Consider the following 23,430-nt stretch of genomic DNA (forward strand, 5'->3'; position numbering starts at 1 on the left):
AATAAACCATGCTAAAGTAAAAGGCCATATAAACAAGATATATGGATAGCATAAATTGGACTTAATGGATTTTAAATGGGAGAGAGAGAGAGAGAGAGAGAGAGAGAGAGAGAGAGAGAGAGGGAGAAAGAGAAGAGGGGGAGAGAAAGAAGAGGGGAAGAGAGAGAAGAGGGGGCAAGAGAGAGAGAGAGAGAGAGAGAGGAGAGGGGGGAGAGAGAGAAGAGAGGGAGGAAAGGAGGGAGAGAGAGAGAGAGGAGAGGGCAAAGATTGAGTTGGGAAAGGAGAGTAGTCATCTCTCAGGAGTTGAACAACAGAGTATTTTTCCATACTGGGAGTCTGAAACCCCAAGAAAGGCATTTTCTATATGGGTTACACAATTGAAGGAGTTACGATATCCTCTAACAAATAACACTTTGGTGTACAGAGTATAAGAGAAATACCCTAATATCTACTTCTCTTATCCTCAATGTCCTCTGAGTTCCTTGCTCTGCCCTGACTAAAGAAAACAGGCAATTTGAAAAAGAATGTGGAGGAAATGTCATATGGAAAGAACAGGGAATGATATGGGGATGGGAGCAGTTGGCAGACTGGTAGACAAATGATCTTAAGAGTATAATGGTTGAGGAAAGAACAGGGAATGGTGTGGTGAAGGGGTGGGGGGCAGATAAATGATCTCAAGAGTATGATGGTTGAATAGAGCAAATGATTTTATGAAGAACCCAAGAGCAGACATGTATTGATTCCAAAAAAATTTATATTTTATTTAGTACTTCACTAATAAAAATATGATTTTTTACTAGATACATTTTTATATATTAGAGCCTCTCCATGATAGAATAATTTGTGGTACATAAACACAATTTTAAGTAGTATATCAACTGATCAGATAATAATCAAGAGGCTTTCTTGTAGACAGTGATATGACCAGACTAAACGGAGGTGGAAGACTGAATATCAAGCCATATGTATTAACAGAAACAATTTCATTCCACAAGGAATATAATAAATAGAATAATCCCTAGAGATTGTTGTGTCTAGTTAAATAAGAACATTTATTTACTTTTATTAAAATTTTCAGAAACTGATTCATAACCAAACACCAAATATCTGTGTATTTACAAATAAATACATATATATATATATATATATATATATTCATTCATAGTCAAATATAATCCTAACTCACACAGAAAGTGCATTTAAAGGTTCATTTCTACCTTATTCTGGAATATAATAAGAATAATTAAAAAATGTAATAGGTAGAAAGAAAGGAATTGGTACCAAAGTAGATGAAAGTGTTCTATATTTATGAGTTCCTTTAAGCAACACTGAGTATCAGATAACACTTTTCTGTTGTTACTGATATATACATTTTATAGTTTTTGTAAAAATAGACTATTATACAGAACTACTATACAAATATTGGTAAAATAATTAGGGTATATGTGGTGGCTTGATCACACTGGCCCCTACAAACTCATTGGCAGTGGCATTGTTAGGAGGTGTGGCTTTGTTGGGTTAAGTACAACCTTGTTGGAGGAAGTGTGTCAGAGACAGGCTTTGAGGTCTCATATATGCTCAAACCACACACAATTTACTTTCTGTTTCCTCTAGGATCAATACGCAGCCCCTTCTCTACTCTCAGCTCCTTCTCCAGCACCATGTCTGCCTGCATGCCACCAGATACTGCCTTTCCCGCCATGAAGAAATTAAATCTCTAAAACTGTAATCCACCCAATTAGATGTTTTTTCCTGATAAGAGTTGTTATGGTGATGGTGTCTCTTCACACCTATAGAAACCCTAAGTTAAAAAGAAGTCGATAACAGGGACTAGGGTGTTGTGATAGGTCCTTGAGACTGTGGATTAGAAAAGCAATTGAACACATTAAGTGTTACCTAATGATCCATCCTTACAGGAACATAGAAAACAGTGGGGCTAAGTGTGATTTGAACTGTGGGTTCCTGGATCAAGAGGTTTCAGAGGAGAAGAATATTAGAGTGTGTTCTAGAAACTGATCTTGTCATATTCTGGTGAAGAGTGTGGCTGCTTTTTGCCCTTGTCTGAAAAGTCTTCCTGAGGCCAAATAAAGAGTTTCAGATTAATTCTCTTGGCAGAGGAAATCTCAAAACTGTAGTATAGGCTCTGTCATGTGGTTAAGGTTGTTAGTGGTAACTCTAATAAAAATTTATAATGAAAAGGAGCAAGTTGAAAAAAAGAACATACAAAATGTACAATTTGAGGAGAAAAAGAACACCAGGAAGTGGAATGGAGTTAAATCATGTGCTCAAGGAGATAAAGAGATTAAGAAATGGAATAAAGGAAATTGTAATCTCAGGGTAAGATCCCACCCATCCAAGTTTCCAACTCGTGAAAAGCAATTAAAGACAAGCTTACAGCAAAGTGTGGTGATGCATACTTTTAATTCCAGCTCTCTGAAGGCAGAGACTGGTAAATCTTTGAGTTTGTGGGAAGCCTGGTCTACAGAGCAAGTTCTAGAATGATCAAATTTAATGCAGTGAAAGAAACCACCCAAACCAGAAAGCTGGTGAAGATTTAATTGAAAAAGGGGGCCATGTTCCTGCCATGCAAGCAACAGAACATAGCAGCTTCACCCATGTAGTTCTGGATTTAGAGTCAAGAAAAGAAGAAAGACATTATGTAACCTTCCTCTGCAAATAAGGAAAGCTGTTGATGCCAGGCAGGTGTTAGGGGTGTCCCTAACTGTAGGTCATTTTGTGAAGCTGTGTAGCTGATGACTAGATTGCCTTAGAGACCCCAAGATGTTTGATATGCAAGATCCATGGAATACCTGCTAAGGAGAACTGCTAACAGGGAGAGGAACCATCCCAAAGAAAGAAGTGTGTTTCAGACAACAAAGTTGAAAGGACTTGGAGATCTGAAGAGCCTTTGACATCAGACATGGAGATACAGATTTGGAGTTTGCCAAGCCTGATTTTGGTATTGCATTGGTCCAGCATTTCCTCACTGTGCTCTCTCCCCTCCATTTTGATGTGGTAATGTACACACCCTTTGCCGTTATATGTTGGAAGTATGTGCTCTGTTTTTTGATTTTGATTTCATAGGGGGTTACAGTTAAGAGATTGCATGAATCTCAGAGGAGGCTTTGAACTTTAGAGTTTAAAAGTTGCTGAAACTGTAATAGACATGGGCACTCTGAAGGTGAAATAAATGCCCTTTGCCTTATGATATGGTTATAAGTCTATGGGGGCAGGTAGTGGAATGTGTTGGTTTTAAAGGAAATGGTCCCCATAAGCTCATAGGAAGTGGCACTATTAGGAGGCGTGGCTTTGTTGTAAATATGGCTTCGTTGGATAAAGTGCAATCACTGTGTGGGTGGACTTTCAGGTCTTATATCTTCTCAAGCCATACCCAATATTGCAGAAAGACTTCTCTCACACCATGTTTGCCTGCATGCCAACATGTTGCACCATGACGATAATGGAATAAACCTCTAAAAATACAAGCCATCACAATTAAATGTTTTTCCTGTGTTAGAGTTGCTATGATTGTGGTCTCTATTCACAGTAATAAAAACCCTTACTGAGACAGTATCTTCACAGCAATAGGAACCCTAACTAAGACAGTATTTTAAAGACAAACTTCACATTAGTTTCATCGTGCAGAAATATTAAATTATACCTATTTCTCACTATCCAAACTTGGATTCCAATTTGATCATTGTATATCAAATAGGTGTGCTGAATTATTAAATTCTCACAATGTCCCACATAAATTTACATGCATAAAAGTGAAACTGAAACCAAATAAATTGAAAATTAGAACAAATGTATATGTTTCTCCAGAAAGGTGATAGATATGCAGACTACATTAATCTAATTAGATATTATATACAGGGTTGAGATATTAACCAGTACATCATAAATATTTACAATTGTTGTATTCAGTTAAATAGAAGCAAATATCAGTCCATTTCATATATGAGAATTACAATTTTTTGTATTTGCTACATTATGGAACAACCTAAAGCAATCAGTTAAAGTGAGAATAGTGTATTAGTACTATTTAACTACATTTTAAAGTGGTATGCATTACCTAAAGCTAAGTTAACATCTTAACCTCCATATACTTTAGTTCATAGTGGGTAAGCAGATAAGTAGATTGGAAGAAAAGCAACAAATAGAAATAAATCTTTTATCAAGATATATTAGAGTAAAAAAATAAAGTTTTCAAAAGTAAACTAGAGAAATCTTCTAATTTGAAGCTGAAAGAATTTACTATACTTTGTTCTTATTTAGTGTCATGATGTGGACTGTTCCGAACAAATCCACAACCTTGAATATGTGGCCATAGAGAGCATTTTAGTAGCTATCATAACAACTTATTCTGCAATCTCTGGAAAACTGAATTGTCATTCGCTGCAATGTTTTTGATCCTGTATCTATAACATTACTTCTTGAAAGACTCTATCTAATCTTCATTTTTATCTCTTTAATGAGTCTAGTCCAATAAAATCTCATTTGGAATGGCTACTATTTCTATCTTCCTTCCTGTCTCTCTGAAACCATATTTTATTGAGTATTTTAAATATCAGCAGTAATCTTATTTTTCAGAAATGGAAATTCTCTCTCTCTCTCTCTCTCTCTCTCTCTCTCTCTCTCTCTCTTCTCTCTCTCGTTTTCTGAGACAGGGTTTCTCTGTGTAATAGCCCTGGCTGTCCTGGAACTAGCTCTTATAGAATAGATAATATCTTTACTCCCCAAATTAATCCACAAAATAGAAACAGAGAGAACATTGCCAAAAATCATTTTATGAGGACACAGTCATCTTGATTGTTAAGACATGCAAATTTTCCGAAACAATAGGTAAATATATGAAAGCACTCTTATAAAAATAGTAGGACGGAAAACACACTTTCCCTCTGCCCCGTTTAGCCATTTATTAATATCGATCTACATTCCTTTGGACACGTGACCACCCACTCTTTTTTTTTAATGAGAAAAAAAATTTCCGCCTCCTCCCAGCCTCCCACTCCTCTCCCCCTCCCCCCACTCTTCTCCCCGTCCCCCCACCCACTCTTTACCATGAACCCCAAGTAACCACACTAAGTTGGGACCTGATGTGGAAGTCCCTTCTGTGTGCTGTGATTACCACTGATGAATAAAGAAACTGCCTTGGCCTGGTGATAGGGCAGAACTTAGGTAGGCAGGGCGCATGGACTGAGTGCTGGGAGAAGGAAAGGTGGAGTCATGGACCACTGTGGAGGTACCACGAGAGTAAGACATGCAGGTACTTTGCTGGTAGGCCACAACCTTGTGTTAATATATAGATTAATAGAAATGAGTTAAATTAAGATGTAAGAGTTAGCCAATAAGAAGCTAGAGCTAATGGGCCAAGCAGTGGTTTAATTAATACAGTTTCTGTGTTATTATTTCGGGGCTAAGCTAGCTGGGTGGCAGGGATGAACAAGCGGGCCCTCTTTCTTCCAACAGGGACCCAGGTGCTGGGAGACAAGTTTGAGAAGTTTTATAAATAATTTTTGTGTGCAAAATGATTATATGTATACATTTATAAGTATGTAAACATAATGAATATTAAATGTTTACATTGTAGTAACATAGGAAAACCCCAGCTATCAATATGACTATTCCATACTTCTTTAAACTGAAGATTGAAGCAAACAGGCATACATGATTTAAAATAACGTTCCAGTGAGGAAGTTAAACTATAGAATATCAATTAAAATTATTTTATTTTAAATAATTTTTATGTATTTCTTCAAAAAATTAAATAAAATATGCTAAGATGTATGAAAAATTAAAAATAGCTTTTTCCGTTTAGAGGTTTGACGCTCAGCATCTATTATACTGTAATCCACTAGAGGGCGCTAATATCATTTTAAAGTTATACCGACTGATTTTTTTCCCATTAGAAAAACAAACCCCATAGCAAAAACTATTTTATAAAGTAGAGGAAAAGGAAATACACACTGTAAACTTAATTCAATTTAGTCAAAAACGATATTGTAAAGCTTTAGTCATATCTAAATATTCTGGAAGTATTTTAAATGTTTTTTGTAATATTTACAAAGGTAAACAATAAGAAAAATGTTAAATATACTTCCACACAATTAAAATTTCACTAAAAGTAAGCAACATCCTTAAATCCTAAGCATCCACTATAATCTTCTCTTTATGCACAAAAACATATAAATGAATGTGTGTGATAGATGAAAAACTTATTTAGTATTGTTTAAGTCTTATAAACTAGTCTCTCTAAGAAAATTTTGTCTTAAAATTAATGAACAGACACTTCAAAGAAATACTACACTAACAGAAAAAAATTGTAAAGAGATATCTTGAAAAATTGTTATCTACTTGATACAAGTTTGTATATCTGTTCTACTTCTCTCTTCTCTTTTATCAACAAAGGGTGGTTTATGTAATTACTGTGTCCCAAAAATAATATATAGCTCAAAGAATAATTTGTCCTTACTTGGGATTCATTTCCCAAAAGTAGATAGTTCTCAGATGACCTGAAAGAGCATCTGAAGATGCCTGCACAAATATTTCCACCTACACAATGAGAAATCTTGCGAAAGTCTACTGAAGTGCTTCTTTATTTTCAAAAGTATTCAAAACTCCTGATTCAGGAATCTGTATAACCATCCATGGAGAAGTTATAGCTGTACAAACCATTATTTACTTACTTCTTCTTACCCCAAAACATTGGAATATTACAGGAAGAAGACATACAGTTTCTTGTTGTCTAACATCAGTATTTTGTCATTTGTTAAGGGAAGGTGGTTTATTTCACTGATAGTAGTTATTCCCATTTTTGTTTGGTTTTCTTTAGTACTTCATATTTTACCCACGGATAGCCAATTTCAAAAATCTTAAGTTATCTTTAAGAAGTATTTTTACTTACCTGTCTGTAGCTCTTTCTCTCTGGCCTGCACATCAGCAAAGATGTGGTTAAAATGATTTGTAAAGGCCACAAAGTCTGCGTCCAGGAATATTGGCCCTTGTCCCTTTTCTTTCAGTGATATGTTCTTAATTCTTAACTGCTCGATTTGAGGTTGAAGAATTGACAGCCTGTTGACTTCATCCTGAACCATAATTCAGATTATTACTAATATGTAACTTTGCATTTACTATAGCGTCACAAAGAAAGTTGTTTATAGTCAGCGATATGAAAACAAGTTAATGTTCTCGACAAATACCTGTTAAGAAATTTCCATACTCTCTCACAAGTAATCGATTTAAGAACAACATAGCTGTTTGTTCATTTTGAATCATCATGTATGATATACCTTAATATCAGACTATCATTATTTAGAACCATAAATCACACAAATGTGCATGTTAACAATGTTTTATAAATGAACACAAATTTAAATCTCACTAAATTAAATAAAATAAAGATGTTTATCTTTAATGCTTTTCATTCCAAAACTGTCATTGTTTTAAATTGTAAGATCATTCAGTGAATAATACTTTTTTTAATTCACATGTTTAATGCTAAAAGTCCCTAGGTGGGCAAAATTGACTCTCTATTTTTCCATGATTAAGTAATGGATATTCAAAGTTATATATGACGCGTGAATTTGGAATTTAAATTGTATTTTTTCAGCCATATTGTTTTCTATGTAAATTCCTTGGTCTCATTTCAAGTGAAGTGGCAATTAGTTTATGTTTCATATATATATAACTTGCACCATAAATAACTCTGAAATTCTCTTTTCTGGTGCATTATCACCATGGTTGCTTACTTATAATTCATATCTAAGCTACCTTTCAAAAAAGTACTTGGGTTTGTTTAGTACTTAATATGCAAAAACATGATCATTAAAATTAAAAATGGGATCATGAGCCAATTAAATGGAGAGGAAATTTAAAAAAAATTATAGCAATTAGGAACTAAATTTAAATCTGAGCTTACTGGAAATCATACTAAAATGACAAAATAAATTCTTGACTTAGGATGCATGTATGCTTATTTGGAGAATCCTATATTATGAGTATTGATGGAGTTAATATTTCATAAGAACAAGAATATAAATAGACAATACTTTTTTCTTCTAAGTTCTGAAGATATAAAGTTAAGTTTGAAAAGAATGTGACTATGTGACTAACAGTAGGACTCATTGTTACTGACAACTGAGTTGCTTTAGGAATTGAAGACTGAAGATATGCCATCCCTTTTTAAATGAACTATTCAACTTCAAAAACTTGTTAACCAGTAGCTATTGTTTACATCGGGGAACTTAGTGTTCTTAGTCCCCAGAGTAAATCATATTTTCTGAATGTATTTCCCCACTAAAATTTATACATTTATAAAGGGGGAGAGGAGAATGGGAGAACAATGGTTGGCATGGAAAATATGAAGGAAGGATAAAAATATTAATATGCACATTTAAATAATGTAGCACCAAGTCGAACCTTCCCCCACTTCAAGAAATGTAAACTTATTTCTTCTAAATCTTAAAAGGCTCTCTCACCTCCAATATATTGGAGCATGAGCTAAATTTGTATTTTAATACTTAAAAATCTCCAAAGGAAATAAAAAAATAAATTAGATAAAAAAAATGCCAAACACTAATACCAGGCCACTAATATAATCTTAGCTAATCTGGGAATGATATTATTCTTATACCACTAAATATTTTACATAAACCAATTAATAAATTCATTAGGAACCAAAAGGTCAAGCAGAAAGACAAAGAGTTGAGAGAATGGGATGAGACAGTGCAAACAGTATTGGGATCTTTATTAGTGAGTGCAGAAAAGAGATATTTTCCCTTTGAATAATTCCATAATAATAGAATACTTTAGAAATCTGTCTGTGATTTCTATCTGTGACTGAGATTAAGACTACAATTACTGTATGACTCTTAGGCCACTGATTTGCCTTTACACATCTGACTCACATTCCACTCACCTATCACGCTATGATTAGTAATCATATAATAGACCTCCTTTTACATGGGTGGTCCTTATTTATCCATGTTTCTGAGTATATTATTCTTTGATTTAACATCAAGTCATTCCAAATGCCCAGTGCAAATGCTTTTCCATTGAAGAAGCTGCCTGCTGGTTTCTGTCTATGTCATGTTTTATTGTTAGATGTTTTCTAATATTGTGTAAATCATTTATTCCCTTGGTAATTTTACATTAGTTTATTTAATCATTGGCCTAGCAACTATGTCCTCGACATAGGTGGAAAAATATGATAAAACAAGGAAGTTCAACGAACTTCCACTCTGTTTCCTAGAACTTAGTGCTGTGGACTTAATTGTGGTACCTCAAAATATATATGCTGAAGCCTTAACATTCAACGCAAGTTTATTTGGAAAAGCAGATTTGAGGAGGCACTAAAGAATAATTAAGTTATGAAGGTAGAGTCCTGATCTCATAGGGCTGGTTGCGTTACAAAATGAAGGAAATATCTCTCTCACTCTTCCATTCTGTCCATGTACATGAACTGGTAAAGAACATAGGCATTACCAGTAAGGAGACAGCCACCTACAAACACTAAGAGAGTCCTTACAGAGGTTAATTTCCATCCTCCAGAACAGTGAGCAAACATTTACATTGGTTAAATGGCCTAGTCTGTGCTACTTGTTCTATCAACAAGCTAGTACATGTACACGCTATCATTCTTGGTCACATTATAGTTAATCAATATCTAATTGTATCTATAAGTATATTTCTTTTTTGTTTGTTTGTTTGATTGTTTTTGTTTTTCAAGACAGTGTTTCTCTGTGGCTTTGGAGTCTGTCCTGGTGCTAGCTCTTGGAAAACAGAATGCCCTCAAACTCATAGATATCCACCTGCCTCTGCCTCCCAAGCGCTGGGATTAAAGGCATGTGCTACCACCGCCTGGCAATATAAGTATATTTCGTAGGTGTCTGCTTCTACATTTGAATTTTAAGAATACTGTTTATATGACATCATCATTCTACATTGGCTGTTTAAGACAGGTTCTCACTATGATGTCCATGCTTTCTTCTAATAAAGAAAAGTGGCCCAGGATTTTCCATTCCTAGTGACCATACTACCATGATTGTCTTCACCATACTTTTGTTGTAAAACATACTGCATATGAACTATTCTTCAGAGAAGTGGAAAATAAACTGAGGACTGTAGTATCTAATTGCAAATTAAATCTAAACATATAAATACTACAGGATGTGTGTTCGCCCGGTAATGCAAAGGTCTTTCTTATTTGAATTTGTTATGCAAAACTATATTTTGATTTTGTGTACTTTCTAGTAAATTTACAGAAACTGAAGCAAAAAATATCAAGTGCTTTTTTTTTTCTTTGGTTTCTGAACATCATTATATTTCCCTAATATCATTGGAGTTCAGTGTTTCTTTCTAGACCAAAACTGTCAGCTGTCCTCATGCAGTCAGCCTTCATTTATACCATTCCTGTGAAAAGTATGCAAATTAATCTCTCTTCATACTAAATATACATCTTAGTCTATTAGTAAAGGTTTGTCCATGCTATCTTTTAACTTAGCCTCTAATCGACTTCTCATTTCCCAGGAATAGTGTGAAGCTTATAGTAAGGATTGGAAAAGGTCAGGTTCTTTTCCTTATTACTAATTTTTAATTTCTACCAAATGAAGATGAGCTCTTTCAATCTCTTACTTGGACCCTGATTGCCAGTTCCACCTTGTGTACTCATTTTCCTCTCATGACCCTGGCGAATGTGCAGATCACACCTCCTTATTCATTGCCTCCTAATTAAGTCTAGTCAGTGGGGAGCCCTGTCCAGATTCTTCAGGCAGAGAGGATGATAAAATTGCTTGTTTATTTTTCTCGCTCTATTTCTATGCGCCTTGGGCTCACTCTTAAGGCAGCCTTTATTAGAGGGTTCTGACTCTCTCCTGTGTTGTCACAATTTCTACACTGATTCTGTCTGTCTTCGAAGAGGGACAAGTTTGGCTTGATCTGGTCTTTCTTTTGGTTTTATCTATAAAGCAAGTACATTAGTAAAATACCTCTTTGTGAAGAAATACTATGCAAAATGTCCATTCTTATATGTGCCCTTAATATTATAGATGTCTTTTTTTTTACCCTGTTTTACACCATAAGGCTTTATTGTTGAGCTGCTTCTAGCTATTTGTATTGCTTACAATTTTTTCATCACGTGCCCAGTTTTCCGTCTGAAAAGAGTTCCAGTGTACTGGCCAATTTTTAAATTTTTTTAAGGATATGTGCTTTCTATACATCCTGTCTCAGCCCTCTGCAAACTGACACAAAAATAATTAGCCATGTATAAATTACATACATCAGTGCCAGAAGTACAATATCAATACAGTACTTATTAAGGCTGATTGTCTTTGTTTATATTTTGGTAGTTTTGATTCTTGGAGAAACCCCTGGGAGTTGAAAATCTCATTACTAAACATTTTGCTATGGCCCTCTTGCAATTTGCCAAGAAATGCCTAATGATCCTGCTCCAAAGGAAAGAGGAAAGTTTTACCTTACAAATTTTCAACTGGCTTTTAATTGCAATTGGCTCTATTGGAATGGTGGGTTGGGTTTTCAACCAGGTTTCGGCAGTAGTTGTTATCTGCTCCAAATGCTGTAGCTGATTATAAAAAGTAATGATGTTGTGCTGATACTCCAGCCAGTTAGTTCTCTCACTGAGCAATTGGCAGAACTCTCTCCACCGGTTATTCAGTTGTTCTGAGGCTTGTTTGATACTTGCAGCGTCAGCACCCTCTAGAAAGAAAACCAAAATATATATCCCATGAAGCCACAGTCTAAAGGAGGTGATCTGAAAAGCAACATGTTTCTATTCCAAACAAATTCACTGAATTACTGAAAAAGACACAAGGCCACATTTTATTTGTTAAAATCATACTTTTCTGCCAAGCAAGATTATTCATTTGAAACATGAACCCAAACTTAGAAATTTCAAAGTCTTAAATCACCCAAGATAACATAAAAATTCATTTCTCAACACCACTGACAAAAAATCTTTTTCTTTTTTGCGAGCATATTTCTAAACAGAAATAATAAGGAGATACAAAAAGTAATAGGTACATGGTTCCCTGTACCTGGCTACACAAGAAAGTCATGGCTTCCTGTGGCTAAATTTTATTCTAATCCCCTGAATAGTGAAGGGGACTATCGATCATATTAAGACACGAAGGTGTAATATGATATGCTATTTACAATTTTTAGTATATGATTGAGAATTATAACAACATAGTTTTGGGAGTAGCCACAACATAACTAGTAATAACAAGCTTATTTGTTACAAAGTTATCAGAGAATCTAAAATTTCAATTGCATAATTACTCCCTTTGAGAAAATGTATCAAAATGAAATATCTAATGATTAGATGAGTAGGTAAAATAGAGAGATTGAAGCATGTCTCTGCTTCTGACAAATATCAACTTTATAAAACCTCGTAGAAACTGGAGAACATATTAATTTTAATTATGACTGATGTTTCTTAATTTTGCTTAATGATAATGCAAACCAGCAAGGAATATCAAAATACTTTGGTATCTACAAAAATACAATGAATATGTTTTATGAGTTATGTTGGTCATGGAACTCAATTCTAGAATGTGAAGCAAGTAGGCTAAGATGTTAAGCACTTCTCCAACAGGAATTAAGATGCAAATGAAAAGTAAAATTTTTACAAATCTATAAGACTCTAAAATCTACAGTGTTTAGTTATATAATGAGCTTTATAACTTGATTATATCTAATTAAATATTGTAACTACCAATATATAACAAGAGATAATAGAGAAAAAGGTCTATATATGCACATATATAATTAGATTTATTTAAATTTAAACTTGCTGTTCCTCAAGCATAAGTAAATTGTGCTCAGTTAAGTACTCTCATCAGGTATCAATCAGGTGTCATATTTCTTTTCCATTCTAGGAATATAATAATAAGATCAACCTACTGAGAGCTGAGCTCACATGTTAATTTCTCCACATCTTACAAATCTTTAACAACAAATTAAATAAGTTGTGCTAATTAGAAGATATGGTAAAGAACATACAGGAAATAAGAAAACATCATCTCATATTTAGAAAATAGATGAGACAAAGTTCTTTTACTGAATTAAACAGATTATTTTTAAAAACTTGATTATTGGAATTTTAAAAATTAATTTTACATAAAATACGATATATACAAACATTTTAATTTGTTTTAAGGTTCATCAATGACAAATAGGTTAATTTTGGTTTAGACTTTTGTAAAACACACAGTCATCTATTTATAATAATTTAAAATTGGACTTAAGAACAATCACACTCAAAATTTAAAGCAGAAATTTCTGGTAAATACATGTATTGAGCACAGAGAAGCACATCCTTCTAGATAATTTGTCTATAAACATTTTATAAGTGATTATTCTTGCTGTTCAACTTCTTTATAACTCATTCTTCTAAATTAACATGCCCTATGGTAAACATGCTGTCACTAGCACTTTATGATATAATTCTCAGTGTATAGTAGAAAGACTCTGTGTGAACACATACAACATCAAATCAATAGTTTGCATCTTATGAAGACAAAAACTCAAAGAGCAAAATATAGGGGATTAAAAAATATACAAACAATTACATAACATCTTGTTTGCTTGAAAATGCTTGGACATATGATAGAATGTAATGTATTAATGCATTTTCCATTTTTGTTTTTTTTAATATTTATTTATTTATTTATTATGTATACAATATTCTGTCTGTGTGTATGTCCGCAGGCCAGAAGAGGGGATCAGACCTCATTACAGATGGTTGTGAGCCACCATGCGGTTGCCGGGAATTGAACTCAGGAACTTTGGAAGAGCAGGCAATGCTCTTAACCACTGAGCCATCTCTCCAGCCCTGCATTTTCCATTTTTGAGTGATACTAGAAGATACCTTAATATATGTCTGAGAAATAGTATGATAATTGTTACTATATTGTTTTATGAGTATGTACTTGATAGGATTGATTTCCTTTGCTCAACTGAAAAAAATTGAAGTTTTATGACAACCTATAGTTGTAAAATTTTGCAGAGTTTAAGGATCAATCATCTGAGCATCTGGTTTTTGAATTTTTGTTAGCTATTTAAGAATACAAACACTGACTCACCCGCATTATTAAATATACTTAGGGAAACTATTTTGGAGAAGCACATTAGATTCTCAGAGATAATGGATCATAATCCATTCACAGCTCATATTCTAAACAACCACTGAAATAGTTTATGAATAAATATATTGTACCCAGAGGAAATGGATCATTACTTGAAGTGCATCCATTAATTTTATTACTTGTGTACAGTGCATAACAGACTGCTAGAATAATTGTGATTATGCATCGCCTTCCATGCAAGTACTTCAAAATTGACACCTAAAGTGGAGTATTCTTTATCAAGTACATTCATCATCAAGTATGAAGCCTGGATAAAATAGTGGGAAAAAAAAAAAAGGTGTTTTGAGTTGTTTTTTTTTTTTTAAGTAGAAAATAGCTGAATGAATCTTGCACTTCCTAAGAACTTCCCATTTTGTTAAGCTTAAACTGAGGATCATTCCCAACACATTTACCATCCAATAGAGTAGCATAACATACCACAAAGATGTTTTGGGTATTTATGATATATACAGACGCAAAGTTCTGGTGGGTTCTGTGACCATTTTTTTAAGCCACTATTGTGCTGCTTTTGGGAAAAAAAATAAAACCTTTTTAAAAAAAATGTATACTGCTTACTATTTCTAGTGAGCAAAATACACAAAATGTTCTAGCATATGCCATTTCTTTTTTCTGTTTCTAATGCCATAAAAGTAGGAGAAAATGTATTTCTATGCATATTTGTTTCTGTCAGCAATTGCCCTCAAGAACAGTAGCTCTTTCAAATACAGAAACAGACACACAAGCACAGGGGCTCTCTCTCTTAAAGTGGAAAGTAAATTCACGAATATGCAGCCGTCAATTTACAGAATGTAAACTCCATGCAGAGCATCAGCTTTAATGTCATGCAGAAAGAAGGGAAACACAAATGTAATTGCCCAGAATTGAAGTAGGAATAAGAGGAAATGTGTGCTTTTGTAGGAAGCTCTTATTTCAGAAGTGAGGCAGCCTAGCAACCACAAGTGACTTGATAATTTATCAACAAGATAAGTCATAAAAACTACAATCCCTGCCAACTTGACCATCACATGAAAACGTGCTGTATACATCTAAATAAATTTATGCATATAAAAATATTTAAGCTATAAAACTAAATGTAAAAATGTTTTAGTGACTTGGATAACACATTGTTTAAGCCTTAGTGATTTCTGTAGTTTAATTCTATTCTGAGCATATTAGCTATCACCTTAAATACTATACTCTAATATCTAATACTCAAGGCATGTAATTTTTTAAATGTTCTTTTGGTATAATATACTAATTACTACTTTTAGTTATATGTTTATTGAATGTGATTGTCTCCCGACTGTAAATTAATACAAGAAAACTACATCTCGAAACTGAAAGTGAAGTGCCATTTAATGTAGAGAATATTGATAATGCTATTACACCATTATAATAAGTTCCTCTGGAAATTTAGGAAGAAGCATCCCATAATTCAATAATTGAGACATGGGTAATACTTCTATGTGTATTTTTATGAATGTTTTGACACAACTATCTTTGATTTTTTGATATTTTAAGTGTTCTTAAGGTAAAATAATATATCTGGACCAGTCTGTGTCTTTATATTTTATGTGTGTGTATTTATATACATATGAGAATGATATTTAAAAACAATCAAGAATGGTTTCTAGCACTAAATAGATTAAAGCAAACTGTGCAATGTTCTGGAATAAAAATGTGTATGAGACATGAAATTATGGTTCAATCTTTTCTCAAATTTCTGTAATTTCATTAAAAAACAGAAGTAATTGTCTTAAATAAAAAGTTAAAGAACTTTGCAAAGTAAAACTATAAGAATCCAATGTTGATTATGCAAAATAAGTTATCAGGTTACAGGCTTAATTATTTCAAAATTAAATGATTTCCTCCAAATTTCTATTTTGACAAATAACAAAATGAAGTCTTACTTAAAGAAGTTTATGCTAAATAGTTTTTATGAAATACAATGAAAGAATTTAGGTACTATCTACTTCAGTAGAGCTAAGAAAACAAAGACTTGGCAACTAGGTTGAGTGTAAAATTATTCCCACTAAGGTTATAGCAAGCTACCACTTTTGAGAATAATCATATAGTTCTAAATCAATATATTGAAGATATACTTCACAAAACTTTGTTTCTGAGCAAAAGTTCCTAATAAGAAGAGATACCTTTATCCAGTACCATGTCAAGATAATCCTTATTGATATTTAATCAATTGGTGTTGACAAAGTAAGGCAATTTTTATATTACTTCAAACAATATTTTAAAGTTCCTGGATTTGTGTTTGGGGGAAGTCTTGACAGTGGGGGTGTCTCTAATTCTTTTGCTTGATCTTTTTTTTTTTTTCCTGTGGGGTTACCTCACCCAGCCTTGATATAAGGGATTATTATAGATCTTATTGTATTATGTGCTGTGTTTGGTTGATTTTCCTTAGAGGCCTGCTTTTTTTTTCTTTGAGAGGAGATAGGAGGTATACCTAGGGCTCAGGAGATAGGGAGTTCTGGGGAAGTGAAGGCATAGGAATATGTGGTCAGAATATATTGCATGAAAGAAGAATAAAATATGCAGAAAATATTTCAAAGTATAATTCTAGTAAAAGAGCCTTTAGGGTAAACATTTTGTTTCATAAATAAACTTTTAGCACTTACATAAGTATTTATATTTTAAAAATGGCCATAAATTTCTTTAAAATACTTCAAAATTCTAAGAAAATTTCCAGAAACATGATTTTATAGTGAATATCATCTTTATTGGCTATCTCTTATTTTAATTTTTGATCATGGAATATCACTTCTATTCTGGTCAATAGATCTCATATAATCATAAAGAAATTTCTAAGAGTGATTTGACTTTACCTTGAGAGCACTATTTACAAGTAAAATTAACACCCATTTCTTTGAGGTCCTAAATGAATTATAATGGTTCAGCTCTCATTTCCCTTCTTATAAATAATATGGTACAAGACTTATGTTATTTATTATAGAAGTCAATAAGGCAAGTATATGAGTAAGATGTGTCTTGACTTAAGAGCGTCACTGAAAGAATTGTTGAAAATCTTGGATTACACCAAGATTAATTTAATTTTCACTTTTATGAACCATACCTCATGGCTCTTTGGTAATGAGCATCTAAAAGTTTTAAAGATAACTCTCTCTAAATTACAGTTGGACAAGAATGCAGGTTGTTATTGTATTTCTGACTTATTTTATAATTTGCATAAATTGAGAAAATAATTATTATATGATTCGTTTTTTAAGACAAGAGAGAATAAATACATCCAAACATTTTCATCAATTGCATAGTAATTATGGAAATAGTTTTGCTTAATAGGTTGCCAGAACTATGGGCACTATAAATGCTTATTGCCCTTATGGTCCTAGCTAGAGCTTAATCTTAGTAAAGTTAACCCTAACCCTAGCTTCACTAGCAGGCAAATGTATAGCTTGAAATTTGCTGAAAGCAAAGAAGAATAGTTCAAACCATAATCCCAAAAGTCCATTGATCTTTGCTGTCTACCCAAGGTACTAATTTCATTCAGAGGTAATATTTTCTAAGCAAAATAATCAATATTATTTCTCAAGTGCTGTCAAATGTGCTGTTAAATGGAATTCAATCATTTAATTTGTATTTATTAAGGACCATCTATATGACCTAATTTTTCTGTATGCCTCTAGAAATTCCAATGTTAACAAGTATTTAGATAATTGATTTTAGTATTTTTCATTACCTTTACATCTCTCTGTCTAGCTTCACTTAATAAAAATGAAATATATTTCCATGCATTTCTGAATATTAAATGACTTTTAAATAATTTAGTACATGTGTATATAAAATGATATGAGGTCTGTTTGACATTTTATTATAAAAATTAAAGAATTTAAAGTTTAAATTATAGATTTTACATCACCATATTTAAATAGAAAGGTAATAATGTAGTTCCTATGAAATTATAGAATGATTATAAGACTATTTTGGATCATGTAATTTTATTTGACTGAATATACTATTAAAACCGTCATTTAAAATTACCAAGCAACATGTAGAAACATAATAATTGATTTTCTCAATTCTCAACTGGCATGTCTTCCTGCTTTTATTTTTCACCTAACACAGTTATAAAACTCATTAAAAGAATAAAATGACTTGATTTCCTATGAAGATAATTGAATTTATTAATGCCGACAAGGCACTTAAGACTAAAAATAATTCATATACAGAAGTTATGACACAAAATTTAGGCAGTTTCTCAAAATGCTGACATATACAAAAACTTGTTTTTTGTTGTTGTTGTTGTTGTTTATAAGACACCCTTGCAAAAGTAAAAATAATCTGGTCCAGAAATTGCATTGATTTGTGGTTTGTATAGTTACTTTAATTTATACATAAGCACAAGTCTAGAAAACAAAATTTGGTAAAAAAAGTTGCCTCACATGACTTCACAATACTCTATAGAGATAGATTTTCAGGTACTTTTGGCAAAGAGTAATTGCAATTTCTAACAATAGGATAAAAATATGATGCAACCTTTGTGCTTTTGCCTCACTTAAGAGAAAGGTGAAAGTAAGCTTTAATTCCAAAGACAAACATTTTTATAAGACAAGGTACTGTAGAAAACATGATAATATTAGTAGTGTTATTCTTAATCCTTTCAACAAATTTTAGGTAATTTATAAAATTATTTTTTAAAAAATATAATTTACTTGATATTTTTTCAGTTTCTTCAACAAATAATTATTTCAGTAAAGCTCTGTCTTCTTAAACTTATTTTTAATAAATATTATCAGTGTTTGCTGAAAATTAAACTCTCCCTAATAGACTTATTAAATATTCTACTATAACTCATTTTCGTCCAATTGACTCAAATTGAATTTCCCCCAATAATTTGCTTAGCATGAAAGAAAAAGAATAACAAAAATACAAACTTCCTTTAATGTAAATTTGTATCCAAGAAGGGCTTGTCTGATATAATTCAGCTGATAAATACGAACCTATGTGTTTATCAAATCCCTAAGAAGATTATTTAAATCAAGTTCATGTAATTACCAGTCACCATCTGTTCCACCAGGGCCTGAGCTGATCTGCTGGCATCTTGCAGCTTTCTGAACTTCTCGGCTTTCTCTCGTGCTATGGCCTGCAGCACGATAGCAAAGGTGAACATTTCAGTAGAAGCATTTTGAGTCTACACAGTAATTATAACCGAAACCCGATTTTTCAAGCCTATGATACTTCATTTTATCAGCTCTTTGAGTAAATCTTAAAGCTATTTTTTATCAGCAATATTTAAATCCTTCCATTCCCAAGACAATCAGGGTTCATATTCAAATAACTTTCTGAGATATTTGTTCACTATTTGTAACCAGAATTAACCTTTTAACAATAAATATAAAATCCTACCAATTACCCTAACCAGCATTTATCAATTAGCTTATTTACTAATAGCTATGTAGAGATGAAAACCTGAACCACAAGGAATTAAAGCTAAGCACTACTGTTTGAAAAGTATGTTAGTTGAGACAGCAAGATGACTCAGCAGGTGAAACAGATGACTGCCATCCTAATAGCCTGAGTTCGATTCATTGGGACCTAGGTGGTAGAATTTCCACAAGTTATTTCCTGCAAAGTCTTTCTCTGACTGTCATAGATGCTCAGTAGTACACTCATACCTATACAGAGACACATGCATAAATTCTAAATTCTCAATCATATTTTTCAAATCAAATAGTTCAATATACAATGTATTATTAATATTTATGAAAAGAAAACTAAAATCCTGTCAAGTAGATGCCTTGGCATTACTTGAAGTACCAACAGCCTAGGAGAAAAATATGAACTTTATATTATTCGGCAAAAGACAACAAAGAAGTGCAAATCCCTGAACATGAAAAGACACGTTTTAATATCTTTGATTTCACTTGAAAATTTCCCAACAAATAAATTGTATTGTTTTGTGATTCTGTGTTCCCAGAATCCCATTCCAATTAACAGGAAAAGCTCAAGGATGCCTTTAAATTCAGCTTCATAAAGAGAGAATTGGACAAACACGAAAGGTTCTGACTTGTCAACTGACCTGAGAAATGCAAGAAAATAAAACAGTGATACTAGCATCCCCACAAGTTTAAGATCAAAGGCAAAGTTCTAGTGTTCACCTTTCCTCAAATGTTCAATTCTGATGTGAGAAATTTCCTGTGCATAGCAGCTTATTGGCACATGAGTCATAATAATTCAGTATATTCTTCACTAAAAAGGAAATATTATTCATAATGAATTCTTAGTATATTCAGAAGGAAATAATGGATACATTCTGATTAATTATATAATATAAACTATCAAGAGTAACAAGGGATTTATTAGTCTTGAATTTATTTAAAAAATTTACTTTTCACTTTAACAACCACAGTTCAGTTTCCCCTCCCTCTTCTTCTCCTATCCCCTCAAGTCCCCTCTTTCTTTTCCCCATTTATTCACCAGAGGGAGACTTCCTTAGGGAGTCAATAATGTCTGGTATAACAACTTGACAAAAGACCAAACCCCTCCCTCCTGTATCAAGGCTGAGCAAGATATGCCATAATAGGGTTTGGGCTCCCAAAAGCCAGTTTATGCACCTTGGATAGGACCTGGTGCCACTGCCTGCCCACCACAACAGATCACGCTACATAAATGTCACATACAGTCAGAGGGCCTAACTCAGTCCCATGCAGGTCCCCCTAGCCATCAGTTCAAAGTCTGTGAGCTCCCACTAGTTGGGGTCAGCTGTTTCTGTGGTTTTCCCTATCATGATCGTGATCCCCCTTGTTCATATGATCTCTCCTCCCTCTCTTCAGCTGAACTCCAGAAGCTCAGCCCAGGGCTTGGCTGTGGGTCACTGCATCTGCTTCCATCAGTTACTGGATGTAGGTTCTATGATGACAATTAGGGTAGCCACTAATTTGAATAGTGAGAAAGGCCCTTTCAGACACCCACTCCCCTTTTGCTAGGAGACTTAGCTTAGGTCATCCTTGTGAAATCCTGAGAATTTCTCTAACACCAAGTTTTCCCCTAACCTCATAATGGCTCCCTCTATCAAGATAACTTTTTCGAGTGAAAGATTTACAGAAGAAAAAGTTAAAAGCCCAGAGGCAAAAGGCAGATGGGATAAATTAAGAAAAGCTGGCTAGAAACAAGTAAACCTAAGGCGACACATTCGTAAGTAATAATAAGCCTATTTGTATGCTTTATTTGGGAACTGGGTGGTGGCCCCCAAAAAGCCAAAAGAATGAAACATGTACAACACCGGAGATTGAACCAAGGACCTCACACCTGCCAGATAGTGCCCTGTCACTAAGCCACACCCCCACTATGCCACCTCCTTTTCAACTGTAAAACCACCACCACCAAAGACATGAGCCAGGATTTATTGTGCCATACAAAAATAGACACTCCCATGGTGCCTCAGAATACATGTATGGCCGCCATCACTTTGACACCTTCAAGAAGAATTCAGATAGAAAAACATGGTGTGCTTATTTCTGGGCTAATACCCTGGAGTCAACTGGAGGTAACACCTTCCAAGTCGCTGTCGAGATGCTGAGGTCAGGCTAGACAGGGCACATGAGGTGCTCACCACCCGGTCTCCAGGCCTTCCTGGGTTCCAAGACCACCACAGATGACAGAAGCCAATGGCTCTTCGTATAAATACACATCAGAGCCATCTGAAGAGTCTGAGCTCAGAGCTGGTCCTGTCCCAGGCTTCCTGAGTCTGGGGTGAGACTAAAGAATTTACATCTCACTGTGTACCATCTCATGGTGGCGCATGCCTTCAAAACTTTTTTTTTAAATTTATTTACTTTACTTTATTATGTTTGTTGAGCGGTTAAGAGCACTGACTGCTCTTCCAGAGGATCTGGGTTCGATTCCTGGTGCATGCCTTTAATCCCAGCACTCGAGATGCAGAGGCAGGCAGATCTCTAGAGTTCGAGGCCAGCCTGGTCTACAGGGAGAGTTCCTCACTCGAACTCCATGGCTGGCTGGGTGGCTGGCCCCTGACATCCTCCTTTCCTTTTTCTCTTGCTCCTCCTCTTCCTCATTTCTCCTCCTATTTACCCTCTCTGCCTGCCAACACCACCTGTCCCTGCTCCTGCCTCACTATTGGTCATTCAGCTCTTTATTAGGCCATAGGGTGTTTTAGGCAGGCAAAGAATCACAGCTTCACAGAGTTAAACAAATGCAGCGTAAACAAAAGTCACACACCTGAAAACAATATTCCCCAACACTCTGGTACCACAAAAACAAATGTGTTGGTGATGGGAGTTTACCAAAGGAAGAGAAAAGATCTCACGATGTATTTTCAGTGCTGTCACATGCTTGATGCAAGCTTTGGGAAACGGTAGGATCGGTAGCTACAGAACGGCATAGAACAGCATACAACTAGGTTAAACAAAGGCCTGAGGGAGCCTGCTGGGATATGTCTGCTGCAGAGGAAATGGAGAAGATGCTTCCGGTATGTAGCCAAAGAAGAACTCAACAGAGTAAACCCAGAGACTGTATATTTTTAAATTAGACTCTAATCTCTTGTGAAGTGGCACTTCTATTTTTATTACTAGTTATGTAAAATAACCTCTGTCTCCACATGAGGATTCTGTCAGTAACAAAAATTAACACAAAACACTGAATTTACATCAACATGTAAGTAGATGGTTCTAATACAAGGGTATTAATAAGTTTATTGTAAATTATTAACCCGTGCCAATGCATTCTTTTGTAGACATGAACTGTAAAGTAAGCTCAACGCATTAGCTCATAATTTTTACTGACTTTCTGTCATCTAAATAAAGATGAAAGGACATGAGCCTGCATGTCAGAAGGGCATGAATGACTGGCTCCCTAGGAACCCAAGCTGTCACTGCAAATGCTTTGAGAGTGGGGAGGGAGAAGGGTTTCCTTAATATAAAGCTTTTGATATATTTAAAATAAAAAAGTTATTTCCAACAAAAAAGATAACTTTTTCATTATTCTCTCCTTCTGTACCTCCCCTAGCTCAGTATTCTTGATTCCTAATGTTCCAAACCCCCATCCCTACCTTTTACCCTGCTCCCAATTAGTCTAGAGCATCCTTCCTGGTGTCCTCCATGTGGGTCCCTCTTACAGTCACCTTTTTAATCTAGCTTCATCTGGAATGTGGATTGTAACTTGGCTTTCCTTGGCTTTATATCTAATATCCACTTACGAAAGATCACATACTATGTTTGTCTTTCTGGGACTGGATTACATCATTTAGATGATTTTTTTCTATTGCCATCATTTTGCCTGCAAATTTCAACATGTCATT

General features: G+C 34.1%; 1 protein-coding gene across 1 annotated transcript in view; it reads right to left on the reverse strand.

Annotated features, from left to right (window-relative positions):
• Window positions 1-23,430, reverse strand: part of Dmd (dystrophin) — a 1,759,261-nt gene that overhangs the window by 1,354,848 nt on the left and 380,983 nt on the right. The window contains exons 15-17 of the mRNA XM_041642825.1: window positions 19,170-19,257; window positions 11,474-11,715; window positions 6,908-7,088 (exon numbers count right to left, since the gene is read on the reverse strand). Of these exons, the coding sequence (XP_041498759.1) occupies window positions 6,908-7,088; window positions 11,474-11,715; window positions 19,170-19,257 (511 nt within the window). The remainder of the gene's footprint in view (window positions 1-6,907; window positions 7,089-11,473; window positions 11,716-19,169; window positions 19,258-23,430) is intronic.

The sequence above is a fragment of the Microtus oregoni genome, unplaced genomic scaffold, assembly GCF_018167655.1.
Source record: "Microtus oregoni isolate MIOR12 unplaced genomic scaffold, Mior012 000079F_ref0000094, whole genome shotgun sequence".
NCBI lineage: Eukaryota > Metazoa > Chordata > Mammalia > Rodentia > Cricetidae > Microtus > Microtus oregoni.